This window comes from Lemur catta, chromosome 17, assembly GCF_020740605.2.
Source record: "Lemur catta isolate mLemCat1 chromosome 17, mLemCat1.pri, whole genome shotgun sequence".
NCBI classification, from domain to species: Eukaryota; Metazoa; Chordata; class Mammalia; order Primates; family Lemuridae; genus Lemur; species Lemur catta.
This window is the reverse complement of record NC_059144.1, coordinates 22,557,381-22,583,193: the sequence shown is the minus strand read 5'-3', so window position 1 is coordinate 22,583,193 and position 25,813 is coordinate 22,557,381. Positions and strand designations below refer to the sequence as shown.

The 25,813-nt window shown below is 45.3% G+C and overlaps 1 protein-coding gene across 1 annotated transcript; it reads right to left on the bottom strand.

The window, feature by feature from the left end:
• Positions 1 to 16,957: 16,957 nt before the first annotated feature.
• On the bottom strand, positions 16,958 to 21,794 carry GDF5 (growth differentiation factor 5). The gene is made up of 2 exons (XM_045528730.1): positions 20,506 to 21,794; positions 16,958 to 18,373 (listed from the first exon to the last, which is right to left on the bottom strand). Exons 1-2 carry the CDS (start codon positions 21,128 to 21,130, stop codon positions 17,499 to 17,501), a joined length of 1,500 nt encoding a protein of 499 aa, XP_045384686.1. The 5' UTR covers positions 21,131 to 21,794; the 3' UTR covers positions 16,958 to 17,498.
• Between the last annotated feature and the right edge of the window lie 4,019 nt (positions 21,795 to 25,813).

Genomic DNA, 25,813 nt, shown 5'->3' with positions numbered 1-25,813 from the left:
AAACTAGGTTTTCTTGATTCATTCATCCATTGATGAACACTTAGGTTGATTCCATAACTTGGCTATTGTGAATAATGCTGCAATGAACTTGGGAGTGCAGATACTTCTTCACCATATTGATTTCATTTCCTTTGAATATACACCACACCCAGTAAGTGGGATTGCTGGATATGATCATATGGTAGGTCTGTTTTTTTTTTTTTTTTTTTTAGAGACAGGGTCTTGCTCTGTCACCCAGGCTGGAGTGCAGTGGCCTGATCATGGCTCACTGTAACCTAGAATTCCTGGACTCAATTGATCCTCCTGTCTCTGCCTCCCAAGTAGCCAGCAAGTACAAGTACTACAAGTACAAGTATAAGTGAAAAATCCCTGAAGTAAAGGCCTTCAAAGAATTGAGAGCCTAGGATTTAGGATGGATCATCTACTCAGACATTTAAGTTACCTAGAGTGATGGCTAGATGTGGAATGAAGGGGCATACTCTATGTATGATGCCAAAATCTATGATAAACAGAGAGTGTTCACCAGCTTGGGAGTAGGATGAACATATAGCATGAGCCTTAGAGGAGCAGCAGGTAGAGGAGTAATGACTTGAAAGTGGTATTGGAAAGCAAGTGCAAAAAGACTCCAACTCCCAGTCTTAACACACACCGGATATAGAATGATAACAAGCAACATCCCAGACAGGACTGCAAGGGAAGTAATATTCAAACGGTAAGACCAGGTTTGGGTTAAGACAGTAAGTAGAAGGAACTTTCTGGGAACAGGCTGGCAGTATAGATAACTTTCTTGCCCATGGATTCCAGGGCATCTCACAATGCTCATACCCATGCTCCTTAACCTCAGCTCCCCAGTGTCACTCAGCTTCTTCCCACTGCCAGGGCTCCTTGTCTCCCAGATACTCAGCCTGAAGCCCCAGCAGTCTCCACTGTTCTCCCAAAGCTCCCTCTGCCTAGGTTTCCTCTTTCTTCTTACACTGCCTCTACCCCTTAGATTTCCCACATTTCTTTATAGGCTCCACATTGAAACTTAATCATTAATTTTAAAAAAATTGCTGAGCACTTACCAGGATCCAGGCACAGATCTACATGCTGCAGATACAGTGGAAAATAAAACAAAGTTCTTGCCTTCATGGAGTGTATGTTCCAGTGAAGGGAAACAAGCAATGGGCAAATAAATATAAATAAATATAATCTAATGTCAAGTAATGGTAAATGCTAAGCAGGATAAGAATAAAAATGATAGGGTAAGGTGGGTTTTAGATAGGATAATCAGACAAGGCCTCACTGAATTTGGTCAGAAATGTGAATAGAATGAAGTGATAGTGACCCACGTAAACATCTTGGAAAAGAATATGCTAGACAAAGAGAACAGCAAGTACAAAAGCTTCAATATGGGAGAATGCTTGGTGTTGTCAAAGAAGAGCAAGGAGGTCATTATGACTGGAGCCAAATGAACGAGGAAGGATATGGTGGGAGAGGAGCTTGACAAAGACGACCAGGGACCAGACCGTGGGGAACTTTTTGGCCATGGACTTTGAATTCTATTTTGTATGTGTTAGTACAGATGAAGAAAATCACTGGAAGGACATACAAGAAGCTGGTAATGATATGGTTGTTGATTCTGAGGAAGAGGACTAAAGGACTAGAAGGTTAGGTATGGAAAGTAGACATACTTTTCACCATATGTCTTTTTGTCATGTTTGAATTTGTACCTTAAAAACCTACATGAGTTCACCTTAAAAACTTAAATAAGAACATCCATCCCACTCTCAAAATCTTCTGCAAAAAAATTTACTCATTGGTTCTAGGGAAAATACAAGGAAGTACTAGGATTACAGGCATGAGGCACCATACCCAGCCCAAAGAAGTAGTACTTGGTCCTTACTCTCAAGGTCCTTACAGTTGGGTGTGCATTTATAGTACATATTCACAAATTTTATAAGAAAGATGATGAGGCTGGACGGGGTGGCTCACACCTGTAATCCCAACACTTTTGGAGGCCAAGGAGGGAGGATTGCTTGAGGAAAGAAATTTGAAACCTGACTGGGCAACATGGTGAGACCCCAGCTCTACAAAAAATAGAAAAATTAGCAGGGTATGATGACACATGCCTGTAGTTCCAGCTACCAGGAATGCTAAAGCAGGAGGATGGCTTAAGCCCAGGAGTTTGAGGTACCAGTAAGCAATGATGATGCCACTCTACTCTAGCTTGAGTGACAAAGCAAGACCCTGTTTCTAAAAAAATAAAAATAAAAAAATAAAGGGCTAGGCACAGTGGCTCACACCTGTAATCCTAGCACTCTGGGAGGCCGAGGCAGGAGGATCCCTTGAGCTCAGGAGTTCTAGACCAGCCTGAGCAAGAGTGAGACATGGTCTCTACTAAAAAAAAAAACAAAAAATAGAAAAATAGAAAAAATTAGCCAGGTGTGGTGGCATGCGCCTGTAGTAGTCCCAGCTACTGGGGAGGCTGAGTCAAAAGGATCTCTTGAGCCCAGAAGATGGAGGTTGCAGGGAGCTATGATGATGTCACTGCACTCTGGCAGCAGAGTGCAGACTCTGTGGACAACAGAGACACTGTCTCAAAATAAATAAATAAGTAAATAAAATAAAAAGACAATGAAAAACAATGAAGCAAAACAATGAAGTTGGACTCCTACCTTACACCATACTGAAAATTAACTAAAAATGGATCATGGACTTAAAGCCAGAGCTAATCTATAAAACTTAGAAGAAAACATAGGAATAATTCTCCATGACCTTGTGTTAGGCAAAGGCTTCTTAGATATGACATCAGAAGCACTAAAAGCACAGATGACAAAAGAAAAAAAAAATGGATGAGTTGGACTACACCAAAATCTTAAACTTTTGTGTTGCTAAAGATACCTATCAAAAAAGGTGAAATATTTTCAAATCACGTATCTGATAAGGGACTTGTATCCAGAAAATATGAAGAACTCCTATAACTCAATAATAGGAAAATAAACACCCAATTAAAAATGGGAGGGCCGGGCACTGTGGTTCACGCCTGTAATCCCAGCACTTTTGGAGGCTGAAGCGGGAGGATTGCTTGAGGTTAGGAGTTAGAGACCAGCTTGGGCAACATAGTAAGATCCTGTTTCTACAAAAAAAATTTTTTTTTAATTAACTAGGAGTGGCGGCACATGCCTGTAGTTCCAGCTATGCAGGACGCTGAGGCAGGAGGATGGCTTGAACCCAGGAATTCCAGGTTGCAGTGAGCTATGATCTGGCCACTGCTCTCCAGCATGGGCAACAGAGTGAGACCTCATCTCTAAAAATTTAAACAACAACAAAAAAAGCAAAGGATTTGAATAGACATTTCTCCAAAGATGATATACAAATAGCCAATAAGTAAATGAAAAGATGATCAACATCATTTGTCATTAGGGGGATGCAAAACACATACACAGCACACATATACACACAATGAGATGCCATTTCACATCTACTAAATGACTACATTCAAGCAGACAAAGTGATGGCAAGGATGTGGAGAAACCGGACCTCTCATATTATATATTGCTAGTTGAAGTGTAAAATGGTGCAGCTGCTTTGGAAAACAGTCTGGCTGTTCCTTAGAATGTTTTTTTGTTTGTTTGTTTTTTAGAGACAGAGTCTTGCTCTGTTGCCCGGGCTAGAGTGCCATGGCGTCAGCCTAGCTCACAGCAACCTCAAACACCTGGGTTCAGACAATCCTCCTGCCTCAGCCTCCCAAGTAGCTGGCACTACAGGTGCACCACCATGCCCGGCTAATTTTTTTTTCTATATATTTTAAGTTGTCCAGCTAATTTCTTTCTATTTCTTTAGTAGAGACAGGGGTCTCACTCTTGCTCAGGCAGGTCTCGAACTCCTGACCTCGAGCAATCCTCCCACCTCAGCCTCCCAGAGTGCTAGGTTTACAGGCGTGAGCCACCGTGCCCGGCCTCCTTAGAATGTTAAACATAAAGTTACCATGTGATTCAGCAATTCTATTACTACGTACATATCCAAAAGAAATGAAAACATACGTCCACAGAAAAACATATATAAATGTTCATCATAGCATTATTCATAGTAGCCAAAAAATTGGAACAATCTAAATATCCATTATCTATTCATCCATCTGATGAAAAGATAAATAAAATATGGCTTGTCTAGACAATAGATTATTATTTAGCAGTCAAAAGGAATGAAGTCCCAGTACATGCTACAACATGGACAGTCCTCCCCCAAAACATTATTTAAGTGAAAGAAGTGAATCACAAGAAGGCACAAACCAGAGGAGTCCACTTCTATGAAGTGTCCAGCCACAAACTCTCGGGGCTAATTTTTGGACCTCATGTGCCAGAATTGTTTTAATTCTGAAATTTTTAATGTATACCATTCTGTGTTCTCAGCATCCTTTTCTTTCAGTCTTGATTCATTACGTCTAGTACACCTGTCATTCTACCCCACTGAGACCTCCATGCTTTTTCTCCCTTCTCTTTATAGTCTGTTAACCCTTTCTTTACTTCTCCTACTTCTCCTACCTAGCTCAGACCATGTGGTCTATCATTTTAATTGCTCTCTTGCCAATATTAACTCTCTTGCTCAAATGTTTTTCTATCTTGCCCACCTAGAAAGACCTTAACCCTGCAATTGTCCATTGATTCCATGCCTGCATCTCAATTTTTTTTAACATGTAAGATACTGTCCGATAGATTCTTAACTGCTATTGAAAAAAATCATGCAAAGGACATATTGTTACCACTAAATATGGTTTCCAACCTTTATTAAGTTGAACTCTGCTTCCCCCTTCTCCAAAACTACCATGTGTGACTGTGTTAGATTTTTAGGGCTGCCATAAGAAAATACCACAAACTAGGTGCCTTAAAATAATGAAAATTTATTGTCCCACAGTTATAGAGGCTAGAAGTCTGAAATCAAGGTATGTCCTATCTGTAGGCTCTAAGGGAAGATCCTTCCTTGCCTCTTCCTAGCTTCTGGAGATTGTCAGCAATCCCTGGCATTTCTTAGCTTGCAGCTGCATAACTCCAATGTCTGCCTTTGCTGTCACATGGCATTCTCCCTTTTTGCCTGTCTGTGTCTTTTCTTCTCTTCTTATTGGACTCCAGTCATATTGGATAGAGTCTACCCTAATGACTTGATTATATTTGCAAAGATCTTAACTTGATTATATTTGCAAAGATCCTATTTTCGAATAAGATCATATTCATAGGTACCAAGGGTTAGGACTTCAACGTATCTTTTGGGGGGACACAATTCAACCCATAATAGGAACCTTTTCCACATTCCTCAAACCTTCACTTTGACCTCTTCCTACTGTCTCTCAACAGATGACCTCACATCCTGCTTCACAGAGAAAACAGAAATTAGAAGACATCAAAGGAAACTCAACTTCCCACCACTAAATCAACAAACCTGCTTTTATCGTGTGCATTTATCCTCCCTTTCCTTTTCTCATTTGATGGAAGAATCGCCGCTTTTCCTATTTGAAGCTAATCTCTTAAGAGCTCTTCAAACTTGACATGTCCAAAACTAAATTCAACATCTTCCTCTCAAAATCTGTTCCACCTTCTGTGTTCCTTGTTGTTGTTTTTGTTAACTAAAAATGGATCATGGACTTAAAGCAAGAGCTAATCTATAAAACTTAGAAGAAAACATAGGAATAATTCACCATTCATCCAATTACCCAAGCAAAAAAACCCACAGGACTCACTCTTAATTTTGTGTTTTCCTCACTTTCTCCATCCCGACACTCCCCAAGTCCTGCCATTTCCATCTCTTAATACATATGAATTCCAGCTGCTCTTCTCCAACCTCCACTCCTCCTTCCTAGTTCACACTACTATCTTCTCTCACCTGGACTACTACAACTGATTTGATCAGCAAGTTATATCGATTTTCTACTATGTGGATATCTGGAGTAGAACATTTCAGGCAGAAAGAACACCACATGAAAGACCATGTGGTAAGAATTGGCTTGATTGGCCAGGCACAGTGGCTCACACCTGTAATCCTAGCACTCTGGGAGGCCAAGGTGGGTGGATCGCTCGAGATCAGGAGTTCGAGACAAGCCTGAGCAAGAGTGAGACCCCCCCCCCCCCCCGTCTCTACTAAAAATAGAAACAAATTAGCTGGCCAACTAAAATATATATAGAAAAAATTAGCTGGGCATGGTGGTGCATGCCTGTAGTTCCAGCTACTCGGGAGGCTGAGGCAGAAGGATTTCTTGAGCCCAGAAGTTTGAGGTTGCTGTGAGCTAGGCTAACGCCAAGGCACTCTAGCCAAGGCAAAAGAGCAACACTCTGTCTCCAAAAAGAAAAAAAAAGAATTGGCTTGATTATTTTGAAGAAAAAAGGAAAGCCAAGGTCAGTATGGTTGGAATGTAGTGAGTGAGGCGTGCAATATAGAAGATAAGGTCTGAGGCAGACAGAGTCCAAATTTTGGAGGCCTTGGAGGCCATGATAAGAGAATTGCATTTTATTTTAAGCAGAGCAGGGACATGATCTAATTTGCAATTTTAAAAGGGCTCTTTACAGCTGCTTTATAGAAAATAGATTGTGGATCACACCACAGGTTACTTCCAATGTGTACTCTAGGTTTGGCAAGGTGAGATGTGAATGTGACCCCAATTTTGGGACTTGCTCTAGCTTGCTTTCATTGTGTATACAAGGGGAAAACTATTCAAACTGCTTTAATTTTAGCTTCAAATAAGGAAACCTCTTTAATTCCCTGTTAACTGCCAGGGATCAAAAATCCCTCCCTGAAAGAGGCAAGGTAATACATTCTTTCCCTGTAGAAAAAAACAAAACAAAACAAAACACTGTTACAGGAAACCAGAAAGAAGAGAAGGCACTCCCAGTGGATCACATAACCAAGCCTAAGGTACCCACCTCCATTCAAAGTGATTGTGCTTTCCTAAACCAAAAAGCCATTGTCTAACAAGAATTTTTACTGATTTATAAACTTCTGTATTTAAAAATTTTTACAAAGATTAAATATTTCATATATCACCATTTTTAAAAAATGAACTTTATACTGAACTGTTTTAGAACATTCAGAATATATATTTTCGATGACAATATTTGCCAATGAGATCAAAGGGTTTTTTTTAGTTTATTTTTATTTTTATCTAGTTGACAAATATTGTATGTATTCAAGGTGTATAACATGATATACATGTGTAATGATTACCACAATCAAATTAACACATCCATTACCACCCATGCTGTATATTAGATGCCCAGAATTTGTTCATCTTATAACTGAAAGTTTTTACCCTCTGATTAATATTGCCATATTTCCCCCATATCCCAGCCCCTGGCAACAACCATTCTACTGTTTCTGAGTTTAACTTCTTTAGATTCCACATATAAGTGAGATACTGTATTTGTCATACAATATTTGTCTTTCTGTGTCTGGCTGAGATCAAAGTTTGAAAGTCTGTTCCTCTTTGAAGAACAGTCCATACCCTTGACCTCTGTATCAACTAACTCAGCAGAGAGCTGGGTACGGTGTCACATTTGCTTCCACAAACTTGTTTTCTCTGTACCTTGTTGTTGTACTGTGCAATGACAACAATTTTATGATTTGAGAAACCACTCTATAAATCTTATTTTTGCATTTATTGTAATAACATAATTGAGGATACCGTGTTATGTTAGTTTTTAAGAATGGCTGTACAGTATGTCTGCTGAGCAATTGCTTAACTTATAGATGCAATGACCTGTGTAAATAGCCTTTTTTCGTGCATTGTATTGGACAGTTGAGAGCCCAATGTACAGTCCACTTGGAGCAGAAGTAGAGCATTATGATCTGCATTTTAGCCTTGCTCTTGACTTCATTTTGTCCCCTTGTTTTCTTTTTCTCTTGGTTCACATTAGATTTATCTTGTCTTATATATTATATATCCTCGTAAGACCCTTAAGTCAATTCTGAAACATGGCAAAATATGAATGAATGAACAGTATTAAAGATAATGAAACCATTTTCAATCAGGCATTAAATCCCATCTCAAAAAAAAATGCCTCTGAAAACCAGCATATCCTCCCGCATTATCTTCTTAAAGAACAAATATCTCTGCTTTAACTAAAGTACTATTCCCAATTGCCTAGAGGCTAAAATTCAAACACTTTCAGCCTTAGTGGGGATAAACAGCCTCTTCCCTTGCTATACCTTCCCTGCCCCTCCCAAACACAAACATGTCCTACTGCATTAAACTTCCAGAACATGGCCTTTGTGCATGCTGTTTCCTCTGCCTGGATCATCGATCCCATCTTCCTTCTCCATCTGGCAAACTTCTTTCTCCAAAGCCTAATTTAAATGACACCGGGCACAGCAGAGATCCCCTGTAGTCCCCCACTACTCAGGAGGCTGGGGTGGTGGGGGAGGATCCAGGATTCTTTGAGCCCAGGATTTCAAGACCAGCCTGGGAAATATGGCAGGACCTTGTCTTAATTAAGAAAATTTAAATGACACCTCCTATTTCTTTGCTTTCTAATTTCCTTTGACAGAATTAGCTTCTTTCTATTCCATGCTCTCAGAGCACTTATTTTTTTAATTATTTTTAATTACTATGGGTACATTATAGTCATATATACTTATAGGGTATATATGATGTTTTGATACAGGCATATAACGTGTATTAACCAAGTCATGGTAATTGGGATATCCATCACCAAAAGTATTTATCATTTCTTTGTCTTAGGAATATTCCAATTCCACTCTTTTATTATAGTTATTTTAAAGTATACCATTACTTCTTTTTGACTGCAGTAACTTTGTTGTGCTATCAAATATTGTCCATTCTATAATATCTATCTAACTGTAATGTTGAACCCATGAACCATCCCCAATTTATTACCCCTTCCTCACTACCCTTCCTAGCCTCTGGTAACCATCATCTACTCTCTGTCTCCATGAGATCAATTATTTTAATATTTAGCTCCCACATATGAGTGAGAACATGCGAGATTTGTCTTTCTGTTCTCAGCTTATTTCAGTTAACATACTGTTCTCCAGTTCCGTCTATGTTGTTGGAAATGGTGGGATTTCATTCTTTTTTATGGCTATGTAATATCCCATTGTGTATATTACCACAATTTCTTTACCCATTCATCCACTGATAGACACTTAGGTTGATTCCAAATTTTGGCTATTGTGAATAGAGCTGCAATAAACATGGGAGTGCAGGTATCTTTTTGATATAATGATTTCCTTCCTTTGGATATATACCTAAGAGTGGGAATTGCTGGGTCATATGGTAGTTCTATTTTTACTTTTTTGAGGAACCTCCACACTTCTCATAGCACACTTTAAATGGAAATTATTTGTCTGTATGCTTGTTTGTACAACTAGATTGTAAGCTCCTTTTGAAGACAGTTATTGTTCATTCATTCAACAAATACAATGAAGTCACATTAGGTACCCATTTAACTTACTTGACTTCTTAGAGAAAACATAAAAGAAAGAAGAAAACGAATATTGTATGATTCCACATATATGAGGCAAGTGAGCAGTCAAATTCATACAGATAGAAAGTACACTCTGGGAGTCCGAGGTGGGAGGATCACTTGAGGTCAGCAGTTCAAGACCACCCTGAGCAAGAGTGAGAGCCTGTCTCTACTAAAAATAAAAAGAAATTAGCTAGACAACTAAAAATAGAAAAAATTAGCTGGGCATGGTGGTACACGCCTGTAGTCCCAGCTACTCAGGAGGCTGAGGCAGGAGGATTGCCTGAACCCAGGTGTTTGAGGTTGCTGTGAGCTAGGCTGACCCCATGGTACTCTAGCCCAGGCAACAGAGCAAGACTCTGTCTCAAAAAAAAAAAAAAAATAGAGAGAGAGAGAAAAAAACAGATAGAAAGTACAAGGGTGGCTGCCAGAGGCTGAGAGGACAGGGAAATAGGGAGTTTTTGTTCAATAGATATAGAGTTTCAGTTTTGCAAGATGAAAAAGTGCTAGAGATGTCTTGCACAACAATGTAAATATATAGTTAACAGTAATGAACTGTTCACTAAAAAATGGTTAAGATGGGCTGGGCACGGTGGCTCACACCTGTAATCCCAGAATTTTGGGTGACCAAGGCAGGAGGATCTCTTGAGGCCAGGAGTTTGAGACCAGCCTGGGCAACGTGGTGAGACCCCATCTCTACAAAAAATTAAAAAATTAGGCTGGGCGCTGTGGCTCACGCCTGTAATCCTAGTACTCTGGGAGGCCGAGGCGGGTGAATCGCTCGAGGTCAGGAGTTTGAGACCAGCCTGAGCAAGAGTGAGACCCCGTCTCTACTAAAAAATAGAAAGAAATTATCTGGCCAACTAAAAACATATAGAAAAAATTAGCCGGGCATGGTGGCGCATGCCTGTAGTCCCAGCTACTTGGGAGGCTGAGGCAGTAGGATCGCTTAAGCCCAGGAGTTTGAGGTTGCTGTGAGCTAGGCTGATGCCACGGCACTCACTCTAGCCCAGGCAACAGAGCGAGACTCTGTCTCAAAAAAAAGAAAAAATTAGCTAGATGTGGCATGTGCCTGTAGTCCCACCTACTCAGGAGGCTGAGGCGGGAGGATAGTTTGAGCCCAGGAGTTTCAGGTTGCAGTGAGATATGATGACACCACTGCACTCTAGCCCAGGCAACAGATCAAGACTCTGTCTCAAAAAATAAAAGAAAAATAAATAATAAAAATTAAAAAATTGTTAAGATGGTAAATTTTGTTATGGTTTTTTTTACAATTTTAAAAAAAGAAAAGAAAAAGAAGAATCAGCTAGCAGTGCCTGAGAAGGGGGTGTGAATTGGCTGCTTCTGTAGCTGATCTTGTTTCCTGCCTTTCATAGCATGTGCATCTCACCAGGCCGAATGTGATTCTGTTGTTTAAAGATAAATGTTTGTCTTACAACATGGCCCCTACGTGCATGCCAACTGCTTGTATGGTTCCTCAATCAAAAAACTGTTTTGATATTGGAGGGAAAAATTGGTTATATTTAACTTATTAATAGAAGAGAGAGTACAATATTTAAATAATTTTCAAGGATCATTTTTACTATGAGTACAACCTGGATATCCAGAATATATTGCACATATCATGGAGTTCCTGGTACCAATTTTTACTACTGTTCTCCTTCCCCAGCAACTCTCCAGTGGTATGCTTGACCTTTGAGGCCCTGGCTGCTCAGTTTTCTCTGTTTTCCAAGTCAGCATCCCTCAGAAGGCAAGTGGACAGCCTCATGTGCCCATCACTAAGGGACTTGGCAGTTCCCAGATGAAGCCATCCCTCATGGAGTCAGTGGAAACAATCACCAACATGATATGATTTTGAGGATATGCACTCCACACTTTGTAAACTAACTGCTATTCATTTTCTAATATAGTCCTTCTGCTGAAAATATCTTCCTTCAACCCTGCTATGGTTCGAATATGTCCTCCACAAGTTCATGTGCTGGAAATTTAATCCCCACCACAACACTGATGGGAGGTGGGCCCTAATAAGAGATGACTGGGTCATGAGGACAGAGCCCTCATGAATGGATCAATGTCATTATTGCAAGAGTAGGTAGTTATTGAGAGAGGAGTCCGGCCCCTGGTGCCCCTCTCTGTCTCATGTGCTCACTTCTACCTCTGTCCTTACCCCATAGGATAAAGTAGCCCAAGGCCCTCGCCAGATGCCAATACCATGCTCTTGAATTTCCCACCCTCCAGAACTGTAAACTAAATAAATGTTCACTAAGTTGGTGGTAATCTGTTAAAGCAACAGAAAATGAACTAAGACAAGCCCTCATATATAAACTTCATTGAACCTTCAGGACACAGCTAAAGCCCGTTATCCTTCATGAAGCCTTTCTACCACCTTTCTCCACTCTTCCACTCATTTGTCACTTGAGCATTTAATTACTTTCTTTCTCTTATTTGCCTGAGTTAAACTAGCATATATTTCTCACATCATTCTTTACTTCTTATGTTATTTAATATTCCATCTTTGTTGGTCTTGACTCCCCCATTATCAGTAAGTGTAGGTAAAGCTTATTGAGTGCTTAAACAGGCCAGGCATTGTTCAAAGGACTTTTTATATGCATTATATATAGCGCTTCCAGCAACTCTGTGATATAGGAACCATTTTTGTCTCCATTTGATATGTGAGGAGACTTGAGGAAAGAAAGATGTGATGACTTTGCTCAAGGTCACACAGCTAGGGTAAGAGGCATAGCTGCAATTTGATTTTAGCCAGTCTGTCACCAGAGCTCTAACCTATGTTCAATGTGCACGATTGGAGGAAACTTTAGTATTTATCTAGTCAACCATCTCCTATACTGCTGCTTGCTTTGGCTCTCTCTCTCTCTCTCTCTCTCTTTTTTTTTTTTTTTTGAGACATAGTCTTGCTCCATCACCCAGGCTAGAATGCTGTAGCATCAGCCTAGTTCACAGCAACCTCAAACTCCTGGGGTCAAGCGATCCTCCTGACTCAGCCTCCCAAGTAGCTGGGACTACAGGCATGTGCCACCATGCCCAGCTAATTTTTTCTGTTTTTAACAGAGACGGGGTCTCATCTTTGCTCAGGCTGGTCTTGAACTCCTGAGCGCAAGAGATCCTCCCACTTCAGCCTCCCAGAGTGCTAGGATTACAGGCATGAGCCACTGTACCTGGTCTCGGCTGCTTTCTCTTAACTTAAACCATGCTCAAATCCCTTTTTGAGTTTCTCAAGTAATTATCTAAGCTCTCCTTGACCATAGAGAACTTAGTATTTTGCCTATTCCATCTTTAGACTTAAAAAGCTCTCCTTTAAATTCATCTGAAATCTGTCTAAGAAGTAATATAGTATAGTAGCTCATCTGTAAAATGGGGATTATAGTAGCTATCTCTCAAGATGGTTGCAAGAAATGAATGACATAAGGGCGAAGGCATTGAGCACAGTGCCTGGCACCAGGAACTGCTCAATACATGACAACAGTTGGCTACCCTTTACTTCTTTTTGTGTACAGATCTGTCCTTTGTTTTTTTTTTTTTTTTTTTTTTTTTTTGAGACAGAGTCTCACTTTGTTGCCCGGGCTAGAGTGAGTGCCGTGGCATCAGCCTAGCTCACAGCAACCTCAGACTCCTGGGCTTAAGTGATCCTACTGCCTCAGCCTCCCGAGTAGCTGGGACTACAGGCATGAGCCACCATGCCCGGCTAATTTTTTTGTATATATATTTTTAGTTGGCCAGATAATTTCTTTCTATTTTTAGTAGAGACGGGGTCTCACTCTTGCTCAGGCTGGTCTCGAACTCCTGACCTCGAGCGATCCACCCGCCTCGGCCTCCCAGAGCTAGGATTACAGGCGTGAGCCACCGCGCCCGGCCCAGATCTGTCCTTTGGAGCCACACAAACCAATCATTTCTCTTTTACCCATGGTAGTCCTTCAGTCCTGAAGTCTGTGATCATGTTCCCACTAAGTTGTCTTCTTCCTCCACCTCCTCCTCCTCCTCCTCTTCCTCTTCCTTTTCTTCTTCTTCTCCTATCTTTTTGTCTCTAGTTTCTTCAGGTGAATCTCACAAGACATTGTTTCTAGACCCCTCACTACCCTGTCCTCCTCAACCCCTCCCACTATGGCTTAGATGAAAAAGTCAGAAAATCACTGAACAAAGCAGAACCACAGCTTCCTTAGGTCTGTATGCTACATGTCTATTAATGAAGCCCACACATGTATTAGCATTTAGGCAGCCACATGGTGTTTGCTTAGCTCCATTGAGCTCACAGCCACCTACAACACCATTTCTTTCTCATCTGAAGTTGTGAAATCACATTCTGTACTTGGTGCAGTTGGTTTCATGAATTGAGTGAATAATTTGACTGTTTTCCCTCTTTTATTTTATCTTCTTTGATCCAGCCTATTTTATCCTAACGTCCTTTGGAATCTTTATTTTCCCTTCCATTTATACATAGACCTTGAGGACAGGATCATTGCAGGGTCAGAGAATTCCTGTAAAGTGCTAAGCACAAGTAACTGGTACATAGTAAGCCCTTGATAAACATTAATAATTGTGGTTGTTATTGTATCTCAACACTCAGCACAGTGTCTGGACCATAGTAGACCCACAATAAATATTCATTGATTAATGAATGAATGACTGGATCTAAGATTGAATGAATGAATATCCCCTCTCCTAAATCCTAGGCCCGGTCAATTTGATATTATCCCTCCTTTACAGGTAAGAAAGCTGAAGCTCAGAGTGGTTAACTTACCCAAGGTCACTCAGCTGGGAAGTGGTAGAACCAGGGGCTAGAACCCAGGTCTGCCTGATTCCCAAGCATGTGTGACTAACACTTCCCTACTATGCTTCCTCACATCTGTGTTCTGATCGGAAGAACTAGTTGTGGAGTTAGAATGAAGGCTGAGGTTGTGAGTTCCAAGTCCTAGAAAAGTTCCTTCTCCTGTTGTGATCCCGGGACAGGAGATGTGGAATCAGCCAAGATATGGGGAGGAGAGCACTGGAAGCCTCTCCTCTTTCCTCCCCTGTGGGCCTCTCAATTTTCACTGCCCTAAACTCTGCTTAGCTGTTTCTCCCAAGAAACTAACAGCACTGTGTATCCCCCATGGAAATACTTTAAGACCAGGGAGCCAAAACCCAGGGAGGCGATTCAACTGCTTGCCAGGACTGGGGTCAGGGGAGTCAGGGGCCCAGAAGAGTAGTAAGAATGGTATAAAAAACACTGAAACCTGCAGGAGATCTGCAGTTATCACTCTGCCTCCCTGGCTTCCTCATCTGTAAAAGGTGTATATGGGGGGGGGGGGGGGTGGCAGTAATAGTCTCTGCTCTGCCTGCTTCTTAGGACTGTTTGAGGCACAATAATGATAACAGTTAATATTTACTAAGTGTCACCTCTGTGCCAGCTACTGTGCTGAGGGCCTTTCAGCCCTGTGAAATACTGTTTGCCTCCACTTTAGTTTTTTTTTTTTTTTTCTTTAACAAATGAGGAAACCAAGGTTCATGGAATTAAGTTACTTGCCCAAGGCCTCTAACTCCAAGTGGTGACAGAACTGAACTTTGAAACTGTGCAGCCTTTTCAGCCCTTCAGGGCTGTGAGACCATGGGTGGGAGAGTGTTTGTGAACCCTCAAGTATGAGATAAGCCTTGTACCCTTTGAGGCAAGAAAGTACCATGCAAGTATGCAGCTTGTTATGATTGGGGCTGGAGGGGGAGCCCAGGGAAGAGCATTTTCCAAGGAGGCAGTCGAACAGATCCAAGGGTTAGGATGGAAGGGCTGTTGCCACCCACAATGATTTGGGTAGGAAAGAGGGGAGAGTTCACAGTCTGAGCGGCTTCTTTGTGAAAGAGAGTTCTAGGGCAGGTTGAGGTAGGGGAGGAAGCTCCTAGGGTGTGAAGCCACAACAGTCAATTCAGTGTCCAGGGCTTCAGCAGCAATAACACTGTGGCTCAGGTGACATGAAGCTCTCTGATGGGCTAAGGCAGGGAGGAGCCTCAGTTCTGTCAAAACTTTCCAAGAAACCAGGGACACACAGCCCAGGAAACAACTACCTGGGGGAGCCAGTCCCACCAGTGACCCCTTCGTCCTGTCTCTCTGCCCTTGGGTTTCCAGCCACCCTGCTTCCACACTGCTCTCTGTGTATCCACGGCCCACTCCTGGGTTTCTCCGGCACCTCCCTTCCAGGCCCACTCTCCTCTCACACACACCAGAACTCTGTCTCTCGTGTTTACTTCCAGAGCTCCCAGGCCTGCCACTAGCCAAACACAACGAAGCCTGGCCAGGGAGGACTGGGCTCCAGTCTCAGTCTGGCCTTTCAGGGCCAGGTAATGGCCTCCAAGCTAAGGAAGCAGCTCAAAGGTTGGCTGCTGCCTGCACTGAGCTCTTGGTTCAGGTCCTGACAACCCAAGTTTCAGGCCTAGAGGAAAGGGGACACAAGATCTGCCCATACCTGGGCAGGCATCCCTGCTGTTGAAATAGCTTTGGCTAGAAGTCCCAGGAATCAAAGACCCAGCTGGAGAGAGGTGGGGAAAATTTTGAGGCACCCTGGGTGGGAAACACAGGCTTAGACTTCTTCTGGTCCTCCCTGTGTGTCTCTTCAGCCAGGTAGAACCTGGACTTGGGCCCTCAGCCTGAAGACGCAGGTGCCTAAATTTCCCCAGCAGAGGGCTATGTTCCCCTCCCAAAAGTTTGTCCTCCCCAAAGACTCTAGCTGAGAAAAGGGAGTGAGCATTTACTCTGGGCCAAGCCCCAAGCAGGAAACATTGTCAGGATGTGCCTGGCATTGGTCTGTCTGGGGCGAGAGGGGAGATTATTTATCTGATATGTAATTGGGTATTTGTATAACATATAATATAAAGGGCAGGGGCTCCAATTCTGTTTCTGGAGCTGGAGTGAGGAGGTGGGGGGTGCTGGCTGAGCAGTAACCAGTAGTGACAGTGTCAAGCTGGAAGGTAGCAGGAACACAGACGAGGTCATGAGAGGAACAGTGGTCAGTGCCAAAAAGGAGATGCCCCAGTAGCGGAGGAGGAGGTCCTGGCAGCCCAGAGTCCCACGTGGAGAGGCAGAGGGCCCTGTCAACAGCACCCAGTCAATTCGGTGAGAATGGGGGGGCAGGGGCAGGACAGATACTAGTGAAAATAGTGGGGATGGTTTTAGAGGAAATAAAATCCCCAATTTCCCTCCCATTTAGGGATTCATTTCAGAGACAACAAGCTTGTCTAAGAAATGTCGGAAAGAAAGGCTAACTCTGTTGCCAGGCCCCAGTGGAACAGATGGAGCTCGGGACCCAGGGACCTTTGGAAGGAACAGGAACGGGGTTAGAGGTGAGCAATGGCCCCACTCAGCTGCACTCTCTGTCACATTCTGCTTCAGCGTCCAGGAGTGGGGGTGGGGACTGGGCCCTGGAAACTGAGTTTATACATGAGGCAACCCACCTCCCCTCCCTGGGTCAGTAATTCTTTGAGGGGTCACTGGGCCCCCAGAGTAAACAAGAAATTTGCCACAGTTTAAGGCATGGTTTTGCTTTTTATCTCATCAATGTACATTTTAATCTAACAGTCTAACAGCCTCACACTCCTCACCCCTGCCCAAGCCCTCTCCCCTTATCTCCCACCCTTGCCCAATCAGCATCTCATCTGCCCCAGGGGCAGAAAGTCCCCAGGCACAAAGGTGATTCAAGGTGGAGGTGGCACCTGTGGCTCTCCCAAAAGATGCTTAGGATAGCACCAGACCCCTCTGGAGAGTCCAGAGGCCAAGGAGGCCCAGGTAAGGAGAAATCTCATTGGCAAACATAGTCTCCCAGGTCTCAATCTCAGTCAGAGTCTGTCTCCCTGGGCCTGTCCCTGCCAGTCAGAGCAGCAGGAGGGGAGAAGTCCTCAGACAGGGGGACTTGTGGATGGAAGGGGACCTGTAGCCCAAGTCACACTCAGAGAGTAAGCAAGGCTGTTGGGATCCCCTGGCTGCAGCTTCCTGACCCCTCTGTGATTCCAGGAGTGCGAGGAGGGGTTCTTGGGTTGTGCTACCAGGAAGACAGAGGGCCAGCGCTGCTACCTGCAGCCACAAGACTCCACGACCATGTCCTCATACTGCTTATACACCACGTTGTTGGCAGAGTCAATGAAGAGGATGCTGATGGGACTCAGCCGCGTGGGCACACAGCAGGTGGGTGGCGTGGACTCAGGGTCCATGGAGTTCATCAGGGTCTGGATGACCGCGTGGTTCGTGGGCTCCAAGTGGGAGCGCAAGGGGAACTCGCATAGCCCCTCGCAATGGAAGGCCTCATACTCAAGAGGTGCGATGATCCAGTCGTCCCAGCCCATGTCCTTGAAGTTGACATGCAGCGCCTTCCGACTGCAGCGAGCCTTAAGGTTCTTACTGGGTCGCTTGCCCTGGCGAGTGGCCAGTGGGGCCCTCCGTTTTCGCCGCTGGCTGAACAGGTACTCATACACAGTCTTATCATCCTGGCCAGAGCGGGCCTTAATCTCATTAAAAAACAGGTCTCGTTTCTTGGTGCGGCCAAACACCAGGAATAGGGCCTTCTCGTGGACCTGCCGGGCAGCCCGGTCAAAGCCCAGGCCACGGAGGTCCACAGCCCGGCCCCGTTCCCAGGCCTCCAGCTCCAGGCACAGCTGGGCCGAGTTCTTAAAGTTTCGGAAGAGCTTCCAGATGTCGAACACCTCCCAGCCAGATCCATCCAGGCCTGGCACAGAGCGTACATCCAGCAGGGCTGCCGGCTGCCGGCCACTGGGGCAGCTGGACAGCTTCAGCTGGGCAGCCCGCCCACTGCCGGGGGCCGCCGGCTTGGCCCTGTCCGAGGGCTTCTTCCGCAAGATCCGCAGCTCGGCCCCCAGCAGCCCATCCTTCTCCAGGGCACTAATGTCAAACACGTACCTCTGCTTCCTGACCACAGGACCTCGGTCATCTAGAGAGAACACCCAGAAGTCATTCCCTGCAACCTCACCAAGGGAGTCAGTCACCTCAAGGCTGCAGGGAAGGGCCCCAGCTCTCTCCCCCGTGAGAGAGCTTTCTTTAACCTCTTCCCCACTCTGACAGAAGCCAAAACCCAAACCACTTGGAGCCTTTTTCAAAATGAGAGCCTTTTTCACAGCCAACCAAGTAGGGGTGTTTATCTGTAGATGTGGCTGAGGATTTGAGTGACTTAGGTGTTTGTCTCAATGATCTATGTGTACCAGAGATGCAGCAGCCTTCTACCTAGCTCCCTCCCCTCCCATCCGTTCTCTAGCATGGTTTCTCGTTTGTGAGATGGGTGGGGTGGGCATTAAAAGTACCCCTGGTTTTCCAGAGGAGAAACCTGAGGCTCAGAGAAGTAGATGACTTGCTCAAGGTCAGCCAGCCAGGAAAAAACAGAATTAGAACTCTAGCCTAGAGCTCTTTATACCCGATCCTGAACTGTTTTCACCATCTCTTAAGGGTGATCTTAGTAGTCTTGTTTTACAGATGAGGCACAGAGATGGGGAGTGACTTGACTAAGGTCACACAGTGAGTTAACTATAAAGCTTGTCTACAACCCAATTTCCCAGGCTTCCCAGTCTAGTGATTGTTGTGTATGTGTCTTACCCGGTGATGGGGTTCATGTGTGAGTATGAAAGTTAATGTACATGTGAGTGACACATTATGTGTATGTATGATTGGGCTTGTATGAATATCTGAAGGGTATGTATATATGTGTGTGAATATCTGAAGGGTATGTATATATGTATATGTGTGTATGATTTCATGTATGTAAGAATGTGTATGTGCTACATGTGTATGTGTGTGTGATTCAGCATGTGTGTATACATATAAGGCTGTGTGTGTGTGTGTGCGCGCGTGTAAGAGAGAGAAGCTCAGTAGTATCTCTGAATCAGCATGCCCTCCTTCCTAAATACCAATTTGCCATTGGGGAACATTCATGTATTGCTCTAGAAGGTGACTAATTAGGCCTTTAAACTTCCCATCTCCCCCTCCCCAAGTTCCCTTAGTGCTGGGGGGCACAAGGACTTATTTTATGAGCCCCCAAGGGGTCACAGCTTTCCCTGGCTGGGCAGGCAGCCAGGCCACCTCCCCCACCTCAGCCAGGCCTGCTGCCTCCATGCCTCCCACCCCCTGTCAGTCCCCTACAGGCTGTTCTAATAAGGAGCCTCTCCCACTCTCTGACCCCTCCCCCACCCTGCCAGCCAGAGTCCCGGGGCTCAGAACCAGAGCACAGGAGCTGTAGGCAACCTTAGCAGTCAGCGGTCTACCTCCCTCTTCACACTAGGGAGAAACTGAGGCCCTGAGAGGGGAAGGGACTTGCTGAGATCACATGGCAAGTGGAGAGGAAAAGCTGGGACAGTAATACTAGGTGGGCAGAGGAAGATGTGAAGGGAGACCGTATTCTCCAGGGTTAGGACAGGACGTAAAGTTTTCATATTTGAAGGGCTCTTAGCAACCACCCCATCCAACCCCCATATAGGTGTACAGATGGGGAAACTGAGACCCCAAGGTGAGAAGGGGCTTTCTCAAGGTCACATTGTGAGTTAGACCCTAGGTCTGCCACCTCCCCGTAGATCTAAACATCATTCTGTGGCTCCAAGATGCCTCATTTTCCGTCTTGATGTACCCTGCCTCCTCCTCTGCCCCCTAGCCTGAGGGCACAGTTGCAGACCATGGGGACCAAAGGACTCATTTCTCTCTCTGCCATCTGAGAAAACCTACAAACCCCTGAGTTTGGGAAGTTTGGCCAAGCAACACAGGTACAGAGAATGACCCGGTGACCAAGTCTTGGAGTCTGGTCTCCAACTCTGCCACCAGCTGGCAGGTCTTGCCTCCTCTCCGGGCTCCAGTGCCCCACTTTGCACCTTGCAGGAATTAGACTTGGTGATCCCTAGGTGCCCTCCAGCGCCGGTATGCGGCAGCCTGGGATCTGGTATGTGCGAGATAAGTCCCCAGACACCCTCCCTGGGTTAGATGCACACACCATCTCCCACCAGGGCAGCGTCGGGCTCTGAAAGCCCCTCCATGCATGCAGATGCCCCTCCCTCTGAGCCGTGCCCCTGCCACCCGCCCCCTCACCTTGCCCTTTGTCAATAAAGCTGGTGATGGTGTTGGCCAGGCCAGCCTCCAACTTCACGCTGCTGTTGCCTCCCTTTCTGTCAGCATCGGACAGCGTCCTGTACAGCGAGAGCATGTACTCGTGGGGCGTGATGGGGGGCGGGCGGAACGGCTCCTTGGGCTCTCGAGGGGGCCCAGGCTCCCTGGCCTTCTTCAGCAGGAAAGAGCTGGGGACAGATCCTGCCTTTGGGGGTGCCTTACCCCCAGAAAGCTGTCCTTTTGGGGTCACAGTCCGTGCTGCAGCCTGCCTTGTCTGGGGAGGGTGTCCTGGCTTGGGTTCAGGGCCACCCAATCTGGGGGGCAGCTTTTTGGGTTCATCCTTCTTGGGCTGTGTCAGGCCTCCTGTCTGCCCGGTGCCTCCCTTTGCCCTGGCATTGGTGGCCCCCCCGCCATAGCTGTGACCCCCTGGCCTGAAGATGTTCTGGGCCAGGGGGGACCTCTCCTTGGTCTCTGCTTTGGCCAATCCTGGCCTGGCCCCCTGGGGTCTCTGGCCCAAGTCAGGGGCACCCAACACAGTGCAGATGAATTCCAGGTCCAGCCAAGCCAAGTGCCAAAGCAAGAAAGTGAGGAGTTTGGGGAGTCTCATCCTCTGGCCAGCCGCTGAATGACACCAAAGAGAACAGCGGCAGCAGCGAAGGTGCCTCTGGTTTGGCAGGAAAAACCATGAAAGGAGTGGTCTTTCAAAAGCAGCGGCAGCAGCAGTAGCAGCAGAAGGAAAGGCTTTCTCCTCAGTCTGAGACTCTTGAAGTCTGCCGGGTGTGTGTTTGTATCCAGTCCCATAGTGGAAATGCTCTTGTATCCAGACGTGCACCGTCTCCAGTCAGCAGCTGAAAATAACTCGTTCTTGAAAGGAGAAAGCCGACCGCCCCCTTTCTCCTGCACAACTGACTGAGGGCTTGAACGAGGCTTGTATAAGGCTGAGGGATTTTTCCAAGAAGGAAGAATGGCGTAATGCTGCCTGTGTGCTCCAGTTTTTTTTTCCCCCTAGTTTTGAATCCTTTCCAGTGAAAATACTTCACACACACACATACACACACACATGCACACACATACACACACACAGGCCTGCAGGTGCTCAGAAAAATCTTTTACAAACCTGAACTCAGGAATTGGAAACGGAATTCCAACCCAAACCAATTTAATTACTCTCTGATGTCATGCTGTCTAAACTCATTTAAGTGCGATATATTTATGTGAAAAAAATCACCGCTGCCCTTTCGAGGCCATGGCTCACAGGGACTCTTGGCACAGAGCCCCGCAGCGGGACTCTAGGCTTAGGGGGCCTCCAGTCCACGGAGCAGACTCAGGGGTCCTCACCTCCACCTCAAGGAGCAGCCCACTCCACCTTCCTGAGGATAGATGCTCAGGAATGAGCTCAAAGATCTTAAGCCCCAGGAGCATGGGGAGTGTGGGTTTGCAGTTAAGTCCTTGGAGTGTTTTTAAAGCAGTTTCAAGCAGTCTGGGACCTGATTTGGGGTGTGTGTGTGTTGGGCGGGGGGACAGCACAGATGGCAGCATTTACCCACAGTCCCTTTTATTTTAATAAACTTGTGGTGACCCAGAGACAGAAAAATCTCAGTACCTGTACCGACTACTACACCCCTCCCTCCCCACAAATGCCAGCGACTGAGCTCAGATGATTTCTTCGGGTTTGGAGGCACTACCACCCTTGAGCCCACTCCTTGGATAGCGGCAGGTCTGGGGTGTACCCCGCTACCACCCCAGCAAAGACATCCTCGGAGTTTTCTTAGAACTGACTGGCTGAGTCCAGAGGCAGCAGCCCCAGCCTGGGGCAGCAGCGGCCCCTGCAGGAGGCTGGAAAAGCAATTTCCTACATCGTGCTCTTCTGGTAGCTCTGGAAGAAGTCTGAATTCTAGCTGGACTCCTGGGTTTCTCAAGTGCCTCATTGAAGTACTGAAGCCACCTTCCTTTGGGGAACCTGCCCTGTAAAGGCCCAGGAGGAAAGCTGTTCCTGTCACCTGGAATATCCTCCTCTCACTCCCACAACTGGAGGACGTCCTCCTCATCCTGAGCAATTTAGCTGAAACTTCACCTCCTCTGAGAAGCCTTCCCTGATTCCCGCACAGAGCCAATTACTTCCTCTTGCACATTTCATGACAACACTTGTCATACTAGGCCAGGCACAGTGGCTCACATCTGCAATCCTAGCACTCTGGGAGGCCGAGGCAGGAGGATCACTTGAGGTCAGGAGTTCGAGACCAGCCTGAGCAAGAGTGAGACCCCGTCTCTACTAAAAATAAAAAGAAATTAGCCAGACAACTAAAAATAGAAAAAATTAGCTGGACATGGTGGCACATGCCTGTAGTCCCAGCTACTTGGGAGGCTGAGGCAGTAGGATCACTCAAGCCCAGGAGTTTGAAGTTGCTGTGAGCTAGGCTGATGCCATGGCACTCTAGCCTGGGCAACAGAGAGAGACTCTGTCTAAAAAAGAAAAAAAAATACTTGTCATACTGTAAGAGGGATAACAGTGGGAGAAGCAGCAGTCAGGTAGGCTTCCTCCTTCATCTGAGATTCTTTGGACCTACCCAGTAGAGATCTGTTCGTACTCTAAGGTCACAAGGTTGGTTTCCCAGCATAGCCTGGCATAGAGTAGAAGCTCAGTAAGTGTTTGATGAATAAAAGAAGATGGAACTAACGCTGGAGTGTTCAAGCGCCTGACCAGTCTTTTCATGGGAACACTCCCAGGTGCCCACTGATCTCCAGAGCACAGTAGCATAACTTGGCCACTCCAAGCTTCATCCAGTGCTCCTAGGTCAGAAAAAGCAGTAGAGCCCGACCTCCCCATCTCAAGGACCAGTGCACCTCTCAGGGAGCTTTAAGGAAGGGCTGAATTCATTACTGTCCCTCCAGTTGTCCAGATTCATGATGCTTGGTTTCCCTTCAGACTTGTCCTCACTTAACCAGTCCTCTCTGGCATTCCTTCCACTGCTCCATCCCCATTGCCTCAATCACTGCTCCCCCCCTCATCCTCCTCACTGCTTGTCCTGCTGTAATTCCCTTAAAACTGGCTTCCCAGCCTCCAGGCTCTCTCTGGTTCAAACCCCCCTCTACCTCAGACCTACCTGTTGAACAAGTGCCAATCCATGTGCCATCTCCTCCTCTAAGCCTTCCCTCCTCCCCCAGAAAGTGCGCACTCCTCCTGAACCACCATCACACATTTTCTGTGCACCTTTGTGAATCGGCAGCTCAAAGTTTATCCAGCCTCTGCCTCTGCCCCTACTCGGACAGTTTGTTTCTTCCACTCTGTTCATTTTTTCACATTTTATCATAAATGATTTAATTCCTTATAACTATAATAATTTATTTACATACCTGACTCCTCCACTAGACTATGACAAGACCGTATCATGTTTATCTTTCAGTTATTTCCAGCGCTCAGCACAGGACCCAGCACATAGCAGATTCTCAGTATATGTTATACGAAGGAATGAATCTCTAACTGGCCCTTATATACAAAAATCATCATTTTCTACTTTAAGGTGTAGACATATCATGTCTTCCCTGATGGACTCTGAGTTCCTTAAATGGAAGCATTCCGTCTTGTCACTTATTAGGCATTTGGTAAGCTCCGGCAAGTGATGAATGAAGGGATGAAGGAGTCAAACAATCATGACGTCCCTGTGCATGGTTTGGTAAAAAGCAAGGGCTCTGGAGACAGACAGACCTGGTTTGAAATCCTGGTTCTGCTATTTACACATTGTGTGATCTTGGGCCCCCTCTAAACCTCTCTGAAACTCTGAACAGGAATGACAGTGCTTACCTTGCAGGGTTTTTGTGGAGATTCAATGAGATGAATCATAAAAAGTGATTATCCTAGTACCTGGCAAATATTAATAATAGCTACTATTTTTTGAGCATTTACTCTAGCCAACCACTCTGGCCTTTGTATTCCATTGCATTTTTATCTTACTGATCTTCATAACAACCCTATGATGAAAGTACTCAGTACCCCCATTTTACAGATAAAGAAATTGAAATTCAGAAAGGTTAAATTACTTTTTAAGCCTAATTCCTGCTTCAACACATTTTATATCAAAAAATCCTAATCTGACCTCTAGAAACACAAGAAGTGATAGGGTAGTGGGGGAAGTCAGTATTCCTGACTTTCAGCCGGGGTCTCACTCAATGGGCTAGGACTTTGGGGACATGGAGGAGTCTCAGGCTAGGGGTTATTGTTTCAGGACCAGGGAGAAATGGGGTGGGAGCAGGGAAAGGGACTCTGAGCTGGGTTAGAAGCCTTTTGCAGGGAGGAGCCCAGGGTTCCTGCCTGGCTCTCACTATAAAGGTGACTAATCACTTTGGTCCCCTCTGGTAATTGCAACCAGATGCTGCCGCTGGCAGTGCTTCAGTCCCGACATGTTTAATTACTGGGACACAGCGTCCCTGGGTCCCCCATGTCCCCCTGCCTCCCCCTTTCCTGTCAGCAATATTAATGTTAAACTTGAGGTAGAGGATGGGAGCCTTGGGGAGCCACTGGCATGGAAATAATCTTTACAATCCTTTCTACTTTGTAGAGACTTTAACTTTAATGAATGTTTCCCCATCCATTATCTCACTGGTGCCCCACAAAACATCCGTATAAAGCCAGAGTATTATTATCCCTATTTCACAGATGAGCAAACAGTGAACTGAATAATGATAATAATCCCTTGCTTTTTTCAAGCACTTAGCAATTTTCAAAATGGTTTGCTATTCATCATGCCATCTGAACCTCCCAAGATCTCTCCATCTCGCCCAGGAGGCCCAGGTGGGAGGATCATTTGAGACCAGCCTGAGAAAGAATGAGACCCCATATCTACTAGAAATAGAAAAATTAGCTGGGCGTGGTAACACACGCCTGTAGTGTCAGCTACTCAGGAGGCTGAGGCAGGAGGATCGCAGGAGCAGCCCAGGAGTTTGAGGTTGCAGTCAGCTACGTTGAGGCATTGCACTCTACCTAGGGTGACAGAGCAAGACTCTATCTCAAACAAACAAACAAACAAACAAAAAACAGAACTAAATGTATTTACATATGTAAAGCACCTTTCTTTCAGTGACCAGTATATATTAGGTGCTCCATAAATTATAATTTTTAAAAATCCTTTGTTACTATTGTCCCTGTTTCATAAATGAGGAGATTGAGTCTCTTAGTAGTTAAGTGACTGGCCCAAGTTTACGTGGCTAGAAATGGCAGAGCTAGGATTCCACCCGAGTCCTGACTCTGAATCCAGAGCTCTTCCCACAGCAAGGGAGATTAGGGGCTGGCTGG